The sequence below is a fragment of the Microcebus murinus genome, chromosome 14, assembly GCF_040939455.1.
Source record: "Microcebus murinus isolate Inina chromosome 14, M.murinus_Inina_mat1.0, whole genome shotgun sequence".
NCBI classification, from domain to species: domain Eukaryota; kingdom Metazoa; phylum Chordata; class Mammalia; order Primates; family Cheirogaleidae; genus Microcebus; species Microcebus murinus.
In genome coordinates this window covers 34530691-34548506 of record NC_134117.1, presented here as the reverse complement: position 1 = coordinate 34548506, position 17816 = coordinate 34530691, and the positions used below count along the sequence as shown (strand labels likewise).

The 17816-nt window shown below is 35.2% G+C and overlaps 1 protein-coding gene across 5 annotated transcripts in view; it reads left to right on the top strand.

Moving 5' to 3' along the window:
- The first annotated feature begins 2765 nt into the window (after positions 1-2765).
- KIF20B (kinesin family member 20B) overlaps positions 2766-17816 on the top strand; it is a 75719-nt gene continuing 60668 nt past the window's right edge. For 4 of the 5 annotated variants that reach the window (XM_012765343.3, XM_012765381.3, XM_012765371.3 and 1 more), the window contains exons 1-9: positions 2766-2926; positions 6131-6278; positions 10555-10641; positions 10734-10850; positions 11331-11469; positions 12268-12452; positions 15083-15119; positions 15612-15839; positions 17488-17599. In XM_012765343.3, coding sequence (XP_012620797.1) covers positions 6132-6278; positions 10555-10641; positions 10734-10850; positions 11331-11469; positions 12268-12452; positions 15083-15119; positions 15612-15839; positions 17488-17599 — 1052 coding nt within the window. In that variant the 5' untranslated portion in view covers positions 2766-2926; position 6131. The remainder of the gene's footprint in view (positions 2927-6130; positions 6279-10554; positions 10642-10733; positions 10851-11330; positions 11470-12267; positions 12453-15082; positions 15120-15611; positions 15840-17487; positions 17600-17816) is intronic. The other variant, XM_012765360.3, reaches the window with a different exon arrangement.

The following is a 17816-nucleotide window of genomic DNA, read 5'->3' as shown; positions in this document are numbered from 1 at the left end:
ATTTAGTGTGTGCTTGATAAATTTTCCTTGAAACTGTTATTCAAACCTTTGTTATTAATACAGATTCAGTTTTTAGAATGAAAAGTGAGCTGCTTCCTGAATCAAGAACCAGAGATAAGAGGGGAGAAAAGAAAAAGAAAAATGAGCTGTTTAGTCCTGCTTCCAGAGGTGGCTTTGCAGGAAGAGTTAAACACTCAGTCTTTTCTTAAGAGAATTTCAGGGGTGTTAGATCCAAACTTTGAGAGGTAGTAGAATGCACAGACTCTGAAGCCAGACTGCTCACATTCCGATTCCAATTCCACTGTTTACTACTTATACAAACTTAAGCAAGTTATTATTTAACATGGGTTATAAGTACTTTACAATATTACCTGATTTAATCTTAACACTTCTATATAGTGCATACCTTTACTATTCCTTCATAGCTCTGTACCTCAATTTCCTCTTCTGTTAAATGGGGATAATAGTAGCAAATTACCTTATAGGGTTACTGTTAGGATTAAATGTGTATAAGGTGCTAAGAATAGTATCTGACACATGGACAGTTAGCTATTACTAACAGCAGAGGTTGTGACCAGGGCAGGAAACCAACTTGATATAACTTATCAATTTTTTCATTTTATGTTAATGTTTATTTCAAGGACACAGATGGAATTCTTTGTAATGGGACTAAATTTCAAGTACTTTCCAGTCAAATTGGCTCTGCATCTCTAAGGGAAAAACCAGTGACTGGTGTTGAAATGGAAAATATAGGAAAAAAATACCTCTGAAATCCGGACACCTTCCTGCATCTCTTCTGCCATTTCCCAAGTCCACATTATCATCATCTCTTTCTGGGATCTCTTGCAATAGCCTCCTAATTGGTTCAGCAGTATCCTCCTTGGTTGCTTCTATTCTCTTCCCCAGATTAACCTTTTCAAAAGATAGATGCAGATTGGATCATACAATGCTCGTGCTTAAACCAGTCCAGTAGCATTTCGTAAGACTCAAATCAAGACTTGGCTAAGGCTTATAGGGAATGGCCTCGGCCCATTCACTGACACTCCTCCCACTTTCTCCACCTCAGCCACCTCAGCCTTCATTCATTGTTCAACAAATATTTGCTTGTTTTGTATATAGTCACCAAAGATAAATCAATGACCAAGACAAACAGTTCTTGTACTCACAGAACTTAAATTTAACAGGGTGGGGGAAAACAATCAGACAAATAATAATTCCTAGTTATAAGTATGAAAATAGAATTGAACTTGCAAATTAAAAAGAAGTCTCACTTGAGTTAAAGTAGTCAGGAAAGTCTTCTCTAAGAAGGTAACATTTTAGATGAGATCTAAAGAAGGAAGAGAAATGCTATATGATGAATGGAGAAGACAGAATTAAGGTAGAGAGAATAACCCAATGTAAAAGTTCATATATACTAGAAAGAACCTGATGTTTGAGGTATCCAAAGGAAATTAACTTAAGGCACCACATGGTGATTGAGGGTTGCCAGCACTTGATCTGGCAGGGCCTGGCAGGCCATGGTTAAGATTAGAATTTTCCTTTTTAGAAAATCTCAAAATTATTTTAAAAAGCTGCAAGAGCGGCACAATGTACACCATTATACCTTTCATCTAGATTCACCGATAATTAATTTTGCCACATTTACTTTCTATTTTGTTTTTGTATTTTATTTTTTGCCAGATCTTTTGAAGGTAAATTGCAGACACTTGTGACACTTTGTAGTATTGCTGAAGGTATTTACTTCAGCAAATACCTTCCCAAAACAAAGACATTCTTCTACCTAATCACAAATTGTCATGAGCAAACAATTGAAAACTGATGCAATATCTAATATGAAGTCCATATTTAAATTTCCCCAATTGTCCACAAATATCTTTTGCAGTTTTAAAAACTTTAAAAAAAATCTATGAACCAATCAAGATTCACAATTTCATTTAGTTTCTTTTGTCTCTTGACTAACACAATACTCCACCTTGGTTTTTTCTTTTTCCTGTCATGACATTGACATTTTTTGAAAAGCCTAGGCGTGTTGTCTTGCAGAATGTTCTACATTTTGTTATATTTCTGATTGTTTCCTCATGATTAGATTCGTGGCAAATATTTCTGGTACATATAGCATCAAGTGATATAGTGTTCGACTATTAGTGATGCTAAGTATCCTAACTTGGTTAAGGTATGTCTAATAAATCTTTTCATTGTAAAATTATCTTTTCCTTTTATAATCAGGAAATAATCTGTAGGGTGATTCTTTGAGATAGTGTTAATACACTCTTCCTCGACAACCTTTCAGCCACTGGTTTTAGCATCCTGCATCCATTGGTTTTAGCATTCATAAGCTTACCTATATCAATTTTTATATTAGCAGTTGCAAAATGGGGATGCGGCAAGGGAACTGACCCTCTGGATCCCGGGAGGCAGAGCCTTTTCTGCTCTGTTGGGACCGTACGGGGAGGTTTCTAGAGCGCCATTACTCGGCCTGTCCCCAGGAAGTCGCAGGAGTAAGTGTGGTGGCAGCGGCCTCACCCCATGGCCTTCGCCACATCTTTATTGCTTTAAGGACAGAATACGAGATCGGCATCTCAGTCGACAGGGTAATACTTATCGCAGCCGCGAGAAAGCGCCGCATCCGTACAGCGCGCGGAACCCAAAGCTAAGCCAGACCCTCTGCCACCGGGCCGCAATCGAGCCTGCCTCTGCCCATTGGTTGCTCCGCGTTCCAAGATCCGCCCCCAGATTTGAAAGCTTCTTCCGGGAGCCTCTGGAAAGCCCGCAGCGCGAGCCAGAGGCCTCCCGAGCTTCGTTCCGGAAGCCCCGCCCACTCCCAGCGTTCAGTGCGGCGCTTTGGCCGCCATTGTTTGAATTTGAAAAGGAAAACATTCCAGTGCTGCTCGCAGGCCGGGTGGCCTGGCGTAGGCAACGTTTGTAGGTGAGGAGGTGACCTGGGCAAGGGTGCCGGGAAGGAGGTGGGTGATTGGACATATATGAGGCCTGAGGTGGGAAAACGGCCTTGGCAATGTGGACATCTTTTAGCCGGGCTCATGACGCCTAAGAGCTTACTGTCAGGAACTGAGTTGCGGAGTGATGCGGAAACCTGGGACACCAGGTGCGCAGGGAGAATTGAGCTATACTGCTTGGATTAGGGTTTAAATGTCGTCTCCACTGCCTATTACTAATCTCTCTGGGCCTCAGTTTCCTCGTCTGTTAAAAGGGAGCAATAATAGTACCTACTTCCTCGGGCTCTTGTGAAGATTAAATGGTAATGTGTGAAGCTGTTTGAAACAGTGCTGGCACATAACAGATACTGTTTGCTATCGTTAATATTTTTAGTGTAGTTGATTCTGCTGCTGTTGAGAAACAGGCCTCTTTGCCAGCCTAGTTTCCTGAATCCCTGAGGTAAGCAGTTTGCTCAGGAGATGATATGGCCTCTTTTGGGGGGAGCCCTTTGGTGGCCTCTGTGCGCTTAATTCCAGACTGTCCCTGCCTGTGCCTGGGGCTTGACATTTTAGGGTTTTACACTGCCAGGCTGAACAAGCGTGTGTGAGACTCTGACGCCTGTCATCCCCCAGTTTAGAAGACTTTTCCCATCTCGTTCCACTCCTTGCTTCGTAATTCCTGTCTGGTCCAGTTCTCTAAACAGCGGTTCCCCACCTTTTTGGCACCAGGGACCGGTTTCATGGAAGACAAATTTTCCGTGGGAGTGGGTGGGAGGGGAGGCGGGGCAGGGGAGGGCAGCGGCTCGCAGGATTGGGACCGCAGTTCTAATATTCCTTGCTGAAGGACTAGTTGACACAAATTCGTGCTTTATGGATTAGATTGTTTTTAATCCCTGCTCAAGATGATCAAATTGAGGTTTGTTTTTGCTTTTAAAACAAGGTAGCATGTTACTCCAGAAGCAGAATAGCACTGTATATATTTTATTTCATGTCCAAGATCCAAATTTCAAATTGCAAAAAGGAGTCATCAGTTAGTTGTGAAGACCTTTTTTGAGGGTATATGTTGAGGATCACATTCAGAATCTTCATTCAGGTCTGGCAGGGTGGCTCACTCCTGTAATCCTAGCACTCTGGAAGGCCAAGGCGAGAGAATCGCTTGAAGCCAGGAGTTGGAGACCAGCCTCAGCAAGAGTGAAACCCTGTCTCTAGTAAAAATAGAAAAATTAGCAGGGCCTGGTGGTTTGCGCCTGTAATCCTAGCTCCTTCCAGAGGCTGAGGCAGGAGAATCCCTTGAGCCCAGGAGTTTGAGGTTGCTGTGAGCTAGGCTGACGCCACAGCACTATAGGATTTTATTTATTACCATTATTTAAGTCACTAGACAGGGAGTCATTATCACTACATAAGTCTCTGAATTTGTTGTAGGACATAACAGAGTATTACAAAACAAGGTTCTTGCCTTTAAGAAATTTACATACTGGTTGGAAAGACCACATATAAGTAGGAATCCAACTAAAATTACAAGAAGTGAAAGTACATCTCAACAATTTTAGAATTGCTAGGAAGTAGCTTGTTCATTGAAAAATAAACATATGAACAAATACAAACTTATTTATTATAACCTTATTTTTTTACACATAAGAATATTCTTTTTGATTCAGTAATTTAAAATATCCACTTTTTTAAAAAACCAAAATTATTTGAAGCCAAAGAATGAAGTGTATTTTATAGTTTTCTATGAATTGTGCGTCATGAAATGTCAAGCCAGTACTTTAATGGTTTTTGGCAAACTTCCCCTCATATTCTAGATCACCAATTGTGTTTTACTCCACAAGATACCCCTTTTCTTAATTTTTATCCATAAATTGCATATTTGAAATATTATATCCAACTGTATTGAAGTAACTTTCCATTTTCATTACATTACTGAGTTTACAATAAAAACAGGCAATAAACATATGAAACTTGTTTACTTGTATGGTTGGTTAATCCTATAGGTTGCCTGGATCTACTGAAGATAAATGTATAATTTCTTTAGTCTTGTTGCAATTTAGGGGGGAAACAACCCAACAATGCTCTTGTGGAGGGTTTGGGAACTTTGGGGTTGAGGGAAAAAGATATTACCATGAGGTGGCAGTAGTAAATAAGGAGCTTTATTTGGACAGGGCTTTGAAGGGGTGTAAGCAAGGGAAATTCCTCTGGGAGTGGGACCTTTCCTAGACTAGAGTGAAGGACCACAACTCAGAGGGGGAAAAAGGCAATGGAACTTGAGGGAGTGGGAGAGGAGAATCACAGAGGGACTTACATGTCAAAGTTATGTTGCACAGAAGGGAGTTTAGAACTCTGAAGGGCAGCTGTTTGGTGCAATTTGATGGGATATACAAACCTAGCAGGCCCCAAATGACTAAAAATATACTTATTTGGGCTATATTTAAAGCAAATATTAATAAATGCTTAAGAATTTAAGTTTAAATTTTAAATTTAAGTTTGGTGGCCAAGTGGGTTTTTGAGCTAAGGTCCCTGCCTACTGTGATGAGGTAAACAATGTAGGGCCAATATGCAGGGTCCATCATTGGATCTTTTTTTTTTTTTTTTGAGACAGAGTCTCACTTTGTTGCCTAGGCTAGAGTGAGTGCCATGGCGTCAGCCTGGCTCACAGCAACCTCAAACTCCTGGGCTCAAGCAATCCTGCTGCCTCAGCCTCCCAAGTAGCTGGGACTACAGGCATGCGCCACCATGCCCGGCTAATTTTTTGTATATATATTAGTTGGCCAATTAATTTCTTTCTATTTTGGGTAGAGACGGGGTCTCGCTCTTGCTCAGGCTGGTTTCGAACTCCTGACCTCGAGCAATCCACCTGCCTCGGCCTCCCAGAGTGCTAGGATTACAGGCATGAGCCACCTCGCCCGGGCTACAGATTATCTTTACTCATGAAATTTCTTTGTATGGATCTACCCATGGGTTGAATCAGATAAATAATAGTAAGCCATGTTTAATATTATTTGATTCAGAGTCTATAAATATAAATTGATATTTTGTATTTTCCATAGGTCATTGTGTTATACATGAAGCAATCTAATGTTTTCCTTCTCTGAACTCTGGTTATTTGGGGGAAAATAGTGAGCCAGACTTTTTATGTGTGAGTGGCTTACATACTGACTTAGTAAGGTTGTCTAAAATAGTTACTGTTATTCTTGCAGAATGGAATCTAATTTGAATCAAGAGGGAGTACCGAGACCATCTTATGTTTTTAGTGCTGACCCAATTGCAAGGCCTTCAGGAATAAATTTTGATGGCATTAAGCTTGATCTCTCTCATGAATTTTCCTTAGTTGCTCCAAACACTGAAGTAAGTATAAGAAAAGTATCATGTTGATTATCTTCGAATGGAAATATTTGTGTATGTGGCTAATATTTGTGTATATGTATGTATTTGGGCATGTGACTAAGACAGAGATTCTCAAACTGTCTGGGTTTAAGGCAACCTTGTATCTAAGTAACTTTGTCAGAGAGCTCTAGGCCAAAAGAAATATATAAAAGTTCTTTTTCAAGTAGTATGCCTAAACAATGTAATAAGTATCTATGTCCTAAACTAATAGCCATTAGAAAAAAATTAACTTGAATGAAAATGTTTTAAATTTTATTCTTTGATAACTACAGTTACTAATAAGACATACGTGCCTTTTAAAATTTAATTTAATTTTTTGACCTTATTTGGAGAGATGTGTGTGCCTTTTGAGCACATACAACTTCTAAAACCTTGGAATCTGATTAGATGTTGCCACCCTCATTTTCTGTTCTTCATTGTTTTTATGTAGTACTTGCTTTTTATTGTAGCAACCACTGAAAGAACCAGTTTAGTAAAGATATGACATAATCAAAATAAATAGTGACCAGGCGTGATTACACCTGAAATCCCAGGACTCTGGGAAGCTGAAGTGGGAGGATCCCTTGAGGTCAAGAGTTGGTGAGACCAGCCTAAGCAAGAGTGAGAGCCCGTCTCTACTAAAAATAGGAAAAATTAGCTGGGTGTGGTAGTGTGCAGCTACATAGGAGGCTGAGGCAGGAGGTTGTTCAATATATGTCAAGTATTGCTGTGATTCCCTTAAAAAATGTGAAATTTTCCACTATGTCCCTAGGAATTGCAAGCCTTAATTTTAAAAAGAATACAAATTTTTAAAAACTAAAATAACTCAACAATGCTAGAGTAAGTAAAAGTTCTCCTACCACCCTACTTACTACCATTGTAACGTTTGCTTGTGTGTCTTTGCAGATCTTTTCTTATATGTGTACTTTTTGAGTCATTTATATTGTTTGTTACATTTTAGGTTGTTAATTTTGGTGCCTTAGAAATATGAACTAACCCATTTTATAAAGAATAATGGAAGGGGAAAAGGGGAGTTAGGGGGCATAGATAAAAAATAACATTTAATACCCATGATATGTCAGGTTTTTAAAAATACTTTAAGCTCATTTAATAATAGATAAATGAAGGAAGGAAGGAAGGGACAAAAGAGAGAAGAAAGGAAGGAATTTTGTGATAAGTGCCTCTTGATTATATAAAATGGAATTATACATTATGTAGTTGTTTGTGTCTGCCTTTTTATAACACAAAGGTTGGCCAAAAATGGCCTATTTTTGTATTTCCTGTTTTTATACTTGCTTACAATCTAATAATGGTTTTTATATTTTTAAATAGTTGAAGAAAAATCAAAAGAATGTTTCATGATGTGCAAATTATATGAGATTCAAACTTCACTGTCTCTAAATAAAGTTTTATTGCATCTCACCTATACTTATTGGTTCACTTATTTTCTATATCTGTTTTTGCACTATAATGGCAGGGTTGAGTAGTTGTGATAGAGACTGTAGGGTCTGTAGGTCTAAAATATTAGCTTTCTGGCTTTTTACAGAAAAATTTATTTATCTCTGACTTAGCATTATGTTTTGAGATTCATCATCCATCATATGTAAGTAGTTCCTTTCTATTGCTAAGTAGTAGTCCATCGTGCAAATATGGCACATTTCCATTTACCATTTGATGGACATTTGGGTATTTTCTGGTTTAGGGCCATTATAAATAATGCTGCTCTGAACATTCATGTGTAAGACTTTTTGTGGACTTGTGTTTTCATTTTTCTTTGGTAAATACTTAGGAGTGGAAGTTGTGTAAGTTTAAGTTCATGAGTAACTGCTAAACAGTTTTCCAAAGTGGCTTTACCAGCACCAGTAATGTATTCAGATTCTAGTGCCTCCACCTCCTTGTGAACATTTGGTAATGTCAGTCTTTAATTTAGTGGGTGTGTACTAGTAGCTTTTTATGGTTTTAGTATGCATTTCACTAATGAGGGCTTTTTCAAGTATTTCTTGGCCATTCCTATACTTTGTTTTGTAAACTTCTCTTTATATCTTTCTCATTTAAAAAAATTAGGTTATTTGTCTTATTAGTTATTTGTGAGAGATCTTTATATATTCCAGATACATATCCTTTATCAGATTTATGTCTTGATGAGATATTTTTAAATTTAAAGATGTTCAGTTTAATATTTCTTTGTTAGTGTGTATGTCCTCTGTAAGAAATCTTTGCCTTCCTCATAATTGTGAAGATTTTGCCCTACAAAATCTCTTCTAGAAATTTCTAGAAAATTTCTTCTAGAAATTTTGTATTCTTTGTTTCAGTGGTTATATCTTTGACCCATCATCACTGACATCTTGACAATATTCATTCTTAATCTATGACCATAGTATATTTCTCTATTTATTTAGATCTTTAATGTCTCAGCAATATTTTATACTTGTCAATATAGAGATCTTCCATGTCTTTTGTCAAATATATTTGTAAACATTTCATGTTATTTGATGCTATTGTAAATCATATTTCTTAACAGCTCTATTGAGGCATAATTAAGATTTTAAAAAATGCATATATTTGAAGTATGCAGTTTAACAAGTTTTGACATATTCATATACTGTGAAACTATCAGCACAGTCAAGATAATGAATATATTTATCCTCAAAAGTTTCTGCAGCCTCCTTGTAATCCCTTCCTTTCATCACACCTTTAGGTAACTTCTGATCAGCATTCTGTCAGTAAACATTAGTTTTTTATAGATTTGTTGGATTTGTGTGCATATGTTCATGTTGTCTCTGAATAAAGACAATTTTATTTCTTCTTTCCCAGTTTGGATGCATTTTTTTCCTCTTCCCTCTTCCCTCTTCCCTCTTCCCTCTTCCCTCTTCCCTCTTCCCTCTTCCCTCTTCCCTCTTCCCTCTTCCCTCTTCCCTCTCCTCTCCTCTCCCCTCCCCTCCCCTCCCCTCCCCTCCCCTCCCCTCTCTCCCCTCTCCCCTCTCCCCTCTCCCCTCTCCCCTCTCCCCCCCTTTCTCCTCTCCTTTCTCCTTTCCTTTTCCTGCCTGATTGCACTGGCTATAGAACTTTTAGTATAGTGTTAATAGAAGTGGTGAAGTTGAATCTGTATTATTATTCATCTTGCTACTCAGATTCAGCTTTTCACATTAAGTATGATGCTAGCTGTAGATTTTTTTTATAAATGCCCTTTATGAAGCTAAGGAAGTTTCCTTTTATTACACTTTGCTGAGAATTCTAATTATGAATGGGTGTTGAATTTTGTCATGTGCTTTATTTTTGTATTTATAAAGTTTCTCATTGATTCTTTTAATGTGGTTAATTGCCCTGATTTTTTTTTGAATGCTAAACTGACCGTATATTCCTGGGAGAAGCCATTCTTGGTCAGGATGTATTATCCTATTTTGTATATTGGCTAGTATTTTGTTTGAGAAATTTTTCTTCTATTTTAATGTAGTATGTTCTGTAACTTTTTTCTGAGGATATCTTTGCAGGTTGTGTGTTATCAAGGTTATGTCAAACTCAAAATTAGTTGAGGTGTTTTCCTTTATTTTTGTAAAGAGTTTATGTATGATTTGTATGATTATTTCCTTAAATGTTTGATAGAATTTACCAGTGAAGTACCAGGGCCTTGTTTTTTCTTTGTAGGATTATTGTGTTTGGAAATGGATTGAATTTCTTGAATAGATACAGGGTTATTCAGATTTTCTAGTTCTTATTTCTGTTTTGTTAAGTTGTGGTTTTCAAGTAATTATTTCCTTTTTTTATCCTTTTAAAGAAAATTTAAAACAGTTCTTTAAAATTACATTTAAAAATGAACTAAACTTATTCTCCTTCAAAGAAAGTAGCAAAGAGAATATTATGGAGTAAAAAAATTCTGAAGCATGATGGAATCGAGCATTGGGTTAGTAGTATATTCTGGTTACTTGTGACTTATTCTAGAGTTCTATTTTCCAATTACTTAGAGCCTCATTAATTGTATTGGATATAAAGGTTAGGTTTTTATGGAAAAAGGCTTTATGTAAACTTCATATATAAATACAGGAGGTAAGGAAACTGAATCTTTTGTGGTATATTTTGCTTTAATTTAAATAGATTTGTTGAGTTTTTCTAAAATGGTTAAAAACAGAATAGTGACTAATTGCTTAGTAATTGTTTGATCTCAGATTATAACATAACAATTAGCCATGTTGAAGAAAGATGATCTCTTAAAAGCCATATTTTATATCTTTAAAATATTCTTATTTTTTTTCTTCTTAAGGCAAACAGTTTAGAATCTAAAGATTATCTCCAGGTTTGTCTTCGAATAAAACCATTCACACAGTCAGAAAAAGAACATGAATCAGAGGTTTGTGTTGGATTTAATTATGTTTTAATATTTTACTTTCATTAAACAAATAAAATACTATTGTTCTTATTTATTGTGGATATATGTTTTAGGGCTGTGTGCATATTCTGGATTCACAGACCATTCTGCTGAAAGACCCTCAAAACATCCTTAGTCGGTTAAGTGAGAAAAGCTCTGGGCAGATGGCACAGAAATTCAGTTTTTCCAAGGTAAGTACCCATGTGAAACCAATTTTTTTTAAAGAGGAAGAGACTTGCTTGGGCTAAATGGCTATATATTATAATTGTATGTAATGACTGTACATTTTGTGCTTATGGAACTTAGATCTTAGGTACTGGTATTTTTTCCTTAAGAGTAGGTCTCAGATTTTAGGTCTGGAAATATGTAATTAGAAGTGAAGAAATCACTGCAGTGTTCTTAAAATTATTGTTTTTTTAAAGAAATGATTTTTTTCAAAACTTAAATGACAACTCAATTGGCTGGGTCAAATTTCTATCATGAAAACTTGAAAATTTTCTGGTATTAAAACCATCAAGTGCTATTTGTGGAAGTGGGGATATGGCAACTGTTTTAAGAATGAATCTTATATAACCAATCTTTAAAATTTTTTAAACATGAGAGATAGGTAGAACACACTGTGAGTTAACCTGAATTTTCTAAAAAGACTTGTTTTAAAAATGTTTACATAGGTTTTTGGCCCAGGAACTACACAGAAAGAATTCTTTCAGGGTTGTATTATACAGCCAATAAAAGACCTCTTGAAAGGACAAAGTCGCCTGATTTTTACTTATGGGCTAACCAATTCAGGAAAAACATATACATTTCAAGGTAAATATTGTTTCATTTCGGTTGGAAAGGATAAAGAAGCAATAATATTCACTCAGTATTTTTATAATACTTGCACGTATTTAACGTTTCCATCAGCTTGTATGTGTTTGCTCCATTTTTAATAGTAATAGCATATTGAATATTGCCTATGGCTTTTAATTCAGATTTATTTAATTCACATGTAAAAATACTTTAGCCATTGATAGAAAAATAAGATTGATGATGAAAATTCAGAAAAAGAATTGATGTGATATAGAAAATTGAGCATTGGTAACCAGTAAGACACTATATATTTAATTTTACTTTTATATTTTGTGATTATGGGTGATTATAAATCTAATATTATGGCCTTACAGCAGGTGTCCTCAAACTACGGCCCATGGGCCACATGCAGGTGTTTTTGTCCGTTTGTTTTTTTACTCCAAAATAAGATATGTGCAGTGTGCATAGGAATTTGTTTATAGTTTTTTTTTTAAACTATAGTCCGGCTCTCCAATGGTCTGAGAGACAGTGAACTGGCCTCCTGTTTAGAAACTGTGAGGACCCCTACCTTACAGGAATGTAAAATTTCAGATTTTGCATTAGAATAGTAGTTGATAAAATGTCCATCCATGTCAGTAATACAGTGAAGACCAAAGTAATGGAAAACTGAGTATTCCCTCAACTTCTCTCACACTTAGTAATATTGTAGCTATTTACTCGTGCTTATTGGTAGTATAGGAGGAGCTTTAGTAGTCCAGGAAAGTTTCCTTTTTCCAACTTGTCTGAGAGAGTGTAAGACAAAAATTCTTTTTATAGGCACAGAAGAAAATATTGGCATTCTGCCTCGAACTTTGAATGTATTATTTGATAGTCTTCAGGACAGACTGTATACAAAGACGAACCTTAAACCACATAGATCCAGAGAATACTTACGGTTATCACTAGACCAAGAGAAAGAAGAAATTGCTAGCAAAAGTGCATTGCTTCGGCAAATTAAAGAGGTATGAAAATATTTTAGAATGTAAAACATATATAAATCATGACCTTTTATAAACCCTTTTGTTTCAGTCTATATTGGAATCTGTTTTGTGGTGGTAGTGGCTGCCTTGGGTTTTTCTTGAGAAAGATGTTTAAAGCTTGAAGTTTGAAGATATCTCTTTCTCTTATTTTATGTTATAAAAACAGCAAGAATGTTTAAACAATACAGATGTAAATGGTTCTGAAATGATTTTGGTGTTGTAAAGCCGATATTATACTTGTTATGTGATGAATTTTAAAAATTCTGTGTTTTTTATTTTATTGATTGATCTATTCATTGAGACAGGGTCTCTGGCTCTGTTGCCAAGGCTGGAGGGCAGTGGCTCACTCATAGCTCACTCCAGTCTCAAACTCCTGGTCTCAAGTGATTCTCCTGCCTCAGCTTCCTGAGTAGCTGGGACTGCAGGCATGTGCCACCATGCCTCACTAATTATTTTTTATAGAGATGAGGTCTTGCTGTGTTTTCCAGGCTGGTCTCGAACTCTTGGCCTCAAGTGATCTTCCTGCCTTGGGCTCCCAAAGTGCTAGGATTATAGGCATGAGCCACTACACTTGGCTAAAATTCTGTTTCTTTAATTGTGAAAGTAATATATATACAAAATTTAAATAAGGAAATGTGAGAAATAAAAAGTAAGAGTTTATTATAATTGTATTCTTGCAATTATAAACCAGTAAGAAAACCATTAAGACATTGGAAAGTATGTTTTTTAGACTTTCTCTCTCTATATAAAATCCATACATAGAACTTTCTATATGTCTGCATATACACATACACTGTTGTATATATGGTTACATATATCTTCATATCTTTTTCTTTATATATTATATGTAGGATATAGTTTTTTTTTAAAACAAAAATGGTCTTTCTCATTTGGGCTTAATTTATATTTCTTTAATTACAATGAGGTGATTAGTATATCTTGGAATTTTTCCTGTGAATTGTTAGATATGCTTTTTGCCCATATCTTGACTTCTTACTGATTTGTAAGAACTTATTTTAAAAAATTAATACATTATTATATGGGTTGCAAGTTTTTCAACTTATTGTTTGCTTCTCCCCACCTCCATTGTGTTTGCCAATTTATTCAACAATTTTTTATTAAGGCATCTATGGTTGTTCAGGCAATATTTTAAGTGCCAAAGACAAATGGCACTGCCCTCATAGAGACTGACAATAAATAAACACACTATATGCTGTGAGGGGATATTATTTTAAATAAGTGGTACCTGCCGGGTGTGGTGGCTCATGCCTAGCACTCTGGAAGGCCGATGTGGGAGGATCGCTCGAGGTCAGGAGTTTGAAACCAACCTGAGTAAGAGCCAATCCCCGTCTGTACTAAAAATAGAAAGAAATTAGCTGGGCAACTAAAAATATCTGTAGAAAGGAAATTAGCCGGGCATGGTGGCACATGCCTGTAGTCTCAGCTACTTGGGAGGCTGAGACAGAAGGATTGCTTAAGTCTAGGACTTTGAGGTTGCTTTGAGCTAGGCCGATGCCAGGGCACTAGCCTGGGCAACAGATCAAGACTCTGTCTCCCAAAAAAAAAAAAAAAAAAAATAAGGTGGTACCATATAAACTTTTAAAATTTTTATGAAGTTATACTTATCTGTTTATTTCCCCTATGCATTCTGAGTTTTATGTTTTCAGACACTTATTCTATTCAAGACTGTTAAAAACTATTAACAGTTTTTATAAATGTTTTCAAATATTAATGGAGATTTTCTTTTTTTAAGACATTTAGAAACCAGGGTTTTAAAGTAATAAGAAAAAGTGAGTTGCTCAGTGGAGTTCAAAGTTCAGAGTCCGTGATTATAGTCTCTGAAAGTAAAATAGTATATTAATAAAAATTGTGAAGGTTAGTAGATAATTGCATAAGTAATTCATATAGGAAATTAAAATCATTAATAATGAAAAAAGTTTACTAACAAGTTATCCAGTTAAAACAAAATATTATTTTTCCTATGAAATTATTAAAATGTTTAAAAGAATGACATGTACTTTCATACATTGATTGTAAAATGTTTCTGGAAAGCAGTTTGGCAACATTATATTAAGAATGAGAACTTTAAAATTTTTCATATCTTTTTATCTACCAATTCAGTTATAGGTACATATTCTAAGGAAATAATTAGAATGCAGAAGAAAATATTATCTTAGTATTTTTACTGGCCAAACTTTGTAAATAATTTAAATATTTAGTAATAAATAATTAAGTCATTTCACATCTGTTTAGGTACATGGCCATCAGCTGTATATAAATAATTTTTAATTATGAGGAGAAAAAACTTAAGTGTGGGGAAAATAATAGAAGGGGGACTATATTGAAATATTAACAGTAATTACCGCAGGGTGGTGGGGATTGACCATACATGGTAATATTCTTTTTAATACTTTTCTGTATTTTCCCAACTTTTTACATTATGGGACTATGTTATTTAACTAGGAAAAAAACTAATAAATAGAGGTCACTGCATTGACTGGATGAAAGGTTGTGATTTGATTTGTGATTTGTTTGGATAGTTAATCAATATCTCCGTTATTTAACCTTATCTAAAAATATTTTTTAACTAATAAAAAAATCTTTCCTTTTAGGTTGTTATGCATAATGACAGCTATGATACTGTTAACGGTAAGGTTTCCTTTCTCTTTAATATGTAGATCATATGAAATACATTTGAAAAGCTTTAAATTTTGAAATCACTTCTAATGATTTAATTTCTGTAATGACATAGTCAAAAATACCTGGAAAATGATGCCTATATGAAATGTCAGTCATTGTAAAGTTTTATTTGGATTAAATACCACAGCTATCCCTTTTTACTGCTTAGAATTTTAATATTGAATTCTAGAGACACTCTTGTTTTTCTTTGTCCTTTGTGCTTAATTTCTGTTTGGTTCATTAGCATATTTTCAGAAAGGAAGGATAAGAAGAAGTCAAACTTTTGTTAATCCAAATATTATTTACATCTCACTTTGTTTTTAAAAAATGTGTAACATAGATGGTCATAAGATTAAGAATACTTGGCTTTCCAAGTCCAGCAGGCGTGATCTATACTTTTTAAAGTCCCATTTTTTTGTCAATTGCTCAATTTTGTCATTATCCTTTTTCTTCTTTTTGTAGGAAGTTTAACAAATTCTTTGAATATTCCAGAGTTTGAAGAATCCATGAAAGATTGTGAACAAGCTAGCTTGAATATGGATAATAATATAAAATTTTCTGTGTGGGTTTCGTTCTTTGAGATTTACAATGAATGTATTTATGACTTGTTTGTTCCTGTATCATCTAAATTCCAAAAGAGGAAGATGCTGCGCCTTTCCCAAGATGTAAAGGGCTATTCTTTTATAAAAGGTATACTAATGAATATTTTTATTTTACTGCTCATAGTTCTCTACCTAGACTTTGTGACAGCTATAGGAAAGCACATAGGAAGTTGAAAATTTTATACTGATTATTAACATCAAGAGAATAAGAGAATTTTGTGCTTTGGAAGTATGTTTTAGTATATTTATTAAACTTTAATATGAAAGGGTATCATGTTTGCTTGAATATTGTTGATTGGATTCTTGGTGAGGAGAAAAGCTGGGTGTTGATATTCACATTGTTCTGCTACTTGTAACAGTGTCCAAAATTTAGAGCTATAAAATGTTACTGTTCTTCCCTCGTAGTTTTTCCAGCCTTTAAAAAGCTATTACACTAGGAAATACATATTAATAACATCATAACTCAGTACCCATATATGTAATTGTATGCGTATGTAATATTTACAAGTCAAAAGTTTCATTAATTATATTTTTACTATAAGGAGTATACTGTGCTATTTTTTATATTCTATTTTATTTTTATAAAATGCTTGTTATGACTCAATAAATTTGATTTCATGATTCACTAATGAATTGTAGTCCGCAATGTCTCATAGCTGGGTAATTGTTTTTTTTTTTTTTTAATTTTTATTTCAGCATATTATGGGGGTACAAACGTTAAGGTTACATACATTGCCCTTGCCTCCCCTCCCCCCTGAGTCAGAGCTTCAAGCATGTCCATCACCCAGATGGTGTGCATCGCACTCACTATGTGTATAAATACCCATCTCCTCCTCCCCCCTCCTACTTGCCCGACAACTGATAAATGTTTTTTTTTAAAACATTTTGGTTACATTTTATATCTTTGCCTCTCCCTAGCAAGGGTTAGAGGTGTGTCCTTCCCCTCCACAATGCTCACTACATCCCTCAGATGTGGGACTACCCCTCCACATAGTCCCCCTCCAACCCCTGAATCCCTGGTGAACACCACCACCCTTTGAGCACCATAGTGTTAATCAGTCAATACCACTTTGATGGTGACTACATGTGGAGCCCATTATTCTGATCTTGTGTCGCCTCACTTTGGATAATGGGCTTAAGCTCAATCCAGGATAATATAAGCGGTGATAGCTCGCTGTCGTTTCTTAGAGTTGAGTAATATTCCATTGTAAACATATATCAAATTTTAATAATCTACTCATGAATTGTCGGACACTTGAGTTGTTTCCATGTCCTTGCAATAGTGATTGTGCTGCCATAAACATTCGGGTGCAGATGTCTTTGTAATAGAATGTCTTATGCTCTTTTGACTAGATGCCTAATAATGCTATTGCTGGGTTGCTCTTTGAAGCTGGGTAATTTTATAGGTTTAATCTGTACTGTATTTTGTCTCTCCTTTTTTACTGAGTTCTTAATGTAAGGAATTGTACTTGTTTTTAATTTTCCCTTTGGCAAACTCTGTTACAGAACATTTATTTTCTGTGTTTGTGTAACTTAAATATTGGAACATTGCTATAATCTCCTCCTCTTCTGTGCCTCTTGTGGAACATGAAATAGCTGAGTTGAGTGCAGCTAGGATGTGTTATTAGAAGAAAAATGTCATTATATTTCACTGGAAAAGACCATCAAAGAGATTACATTGTAGAACACATCCTATGTTTTAATAAATTGATATGTGTACTCTTTATTTTTTAAAGATCTACAATGGATTCAAGTATTTGATTCCAAAGAAGCATATAGACTTTTAAAACTAGGAATAAAGAACCAGAGTATTGCCTTCACAAAACTGAATAATGCTTCCAGTAGAAGGTAAGGAATAAACGCTATGGGGTAAACCTGGAGTACCCATGATATTCTGTGCTAATTTAAATACAACTGATTTTAAAGTAAAGTGGGCAATAGGTTCTGTTATGTTTTAAATGAATTTATAGGCATAACATTCTGTAAACTGAACAGCACTAAATACCTAATATTCTCATACTATTTCTTAACATTAGGTTTGCTAATTTGTAGAAAGTCTGAGGTT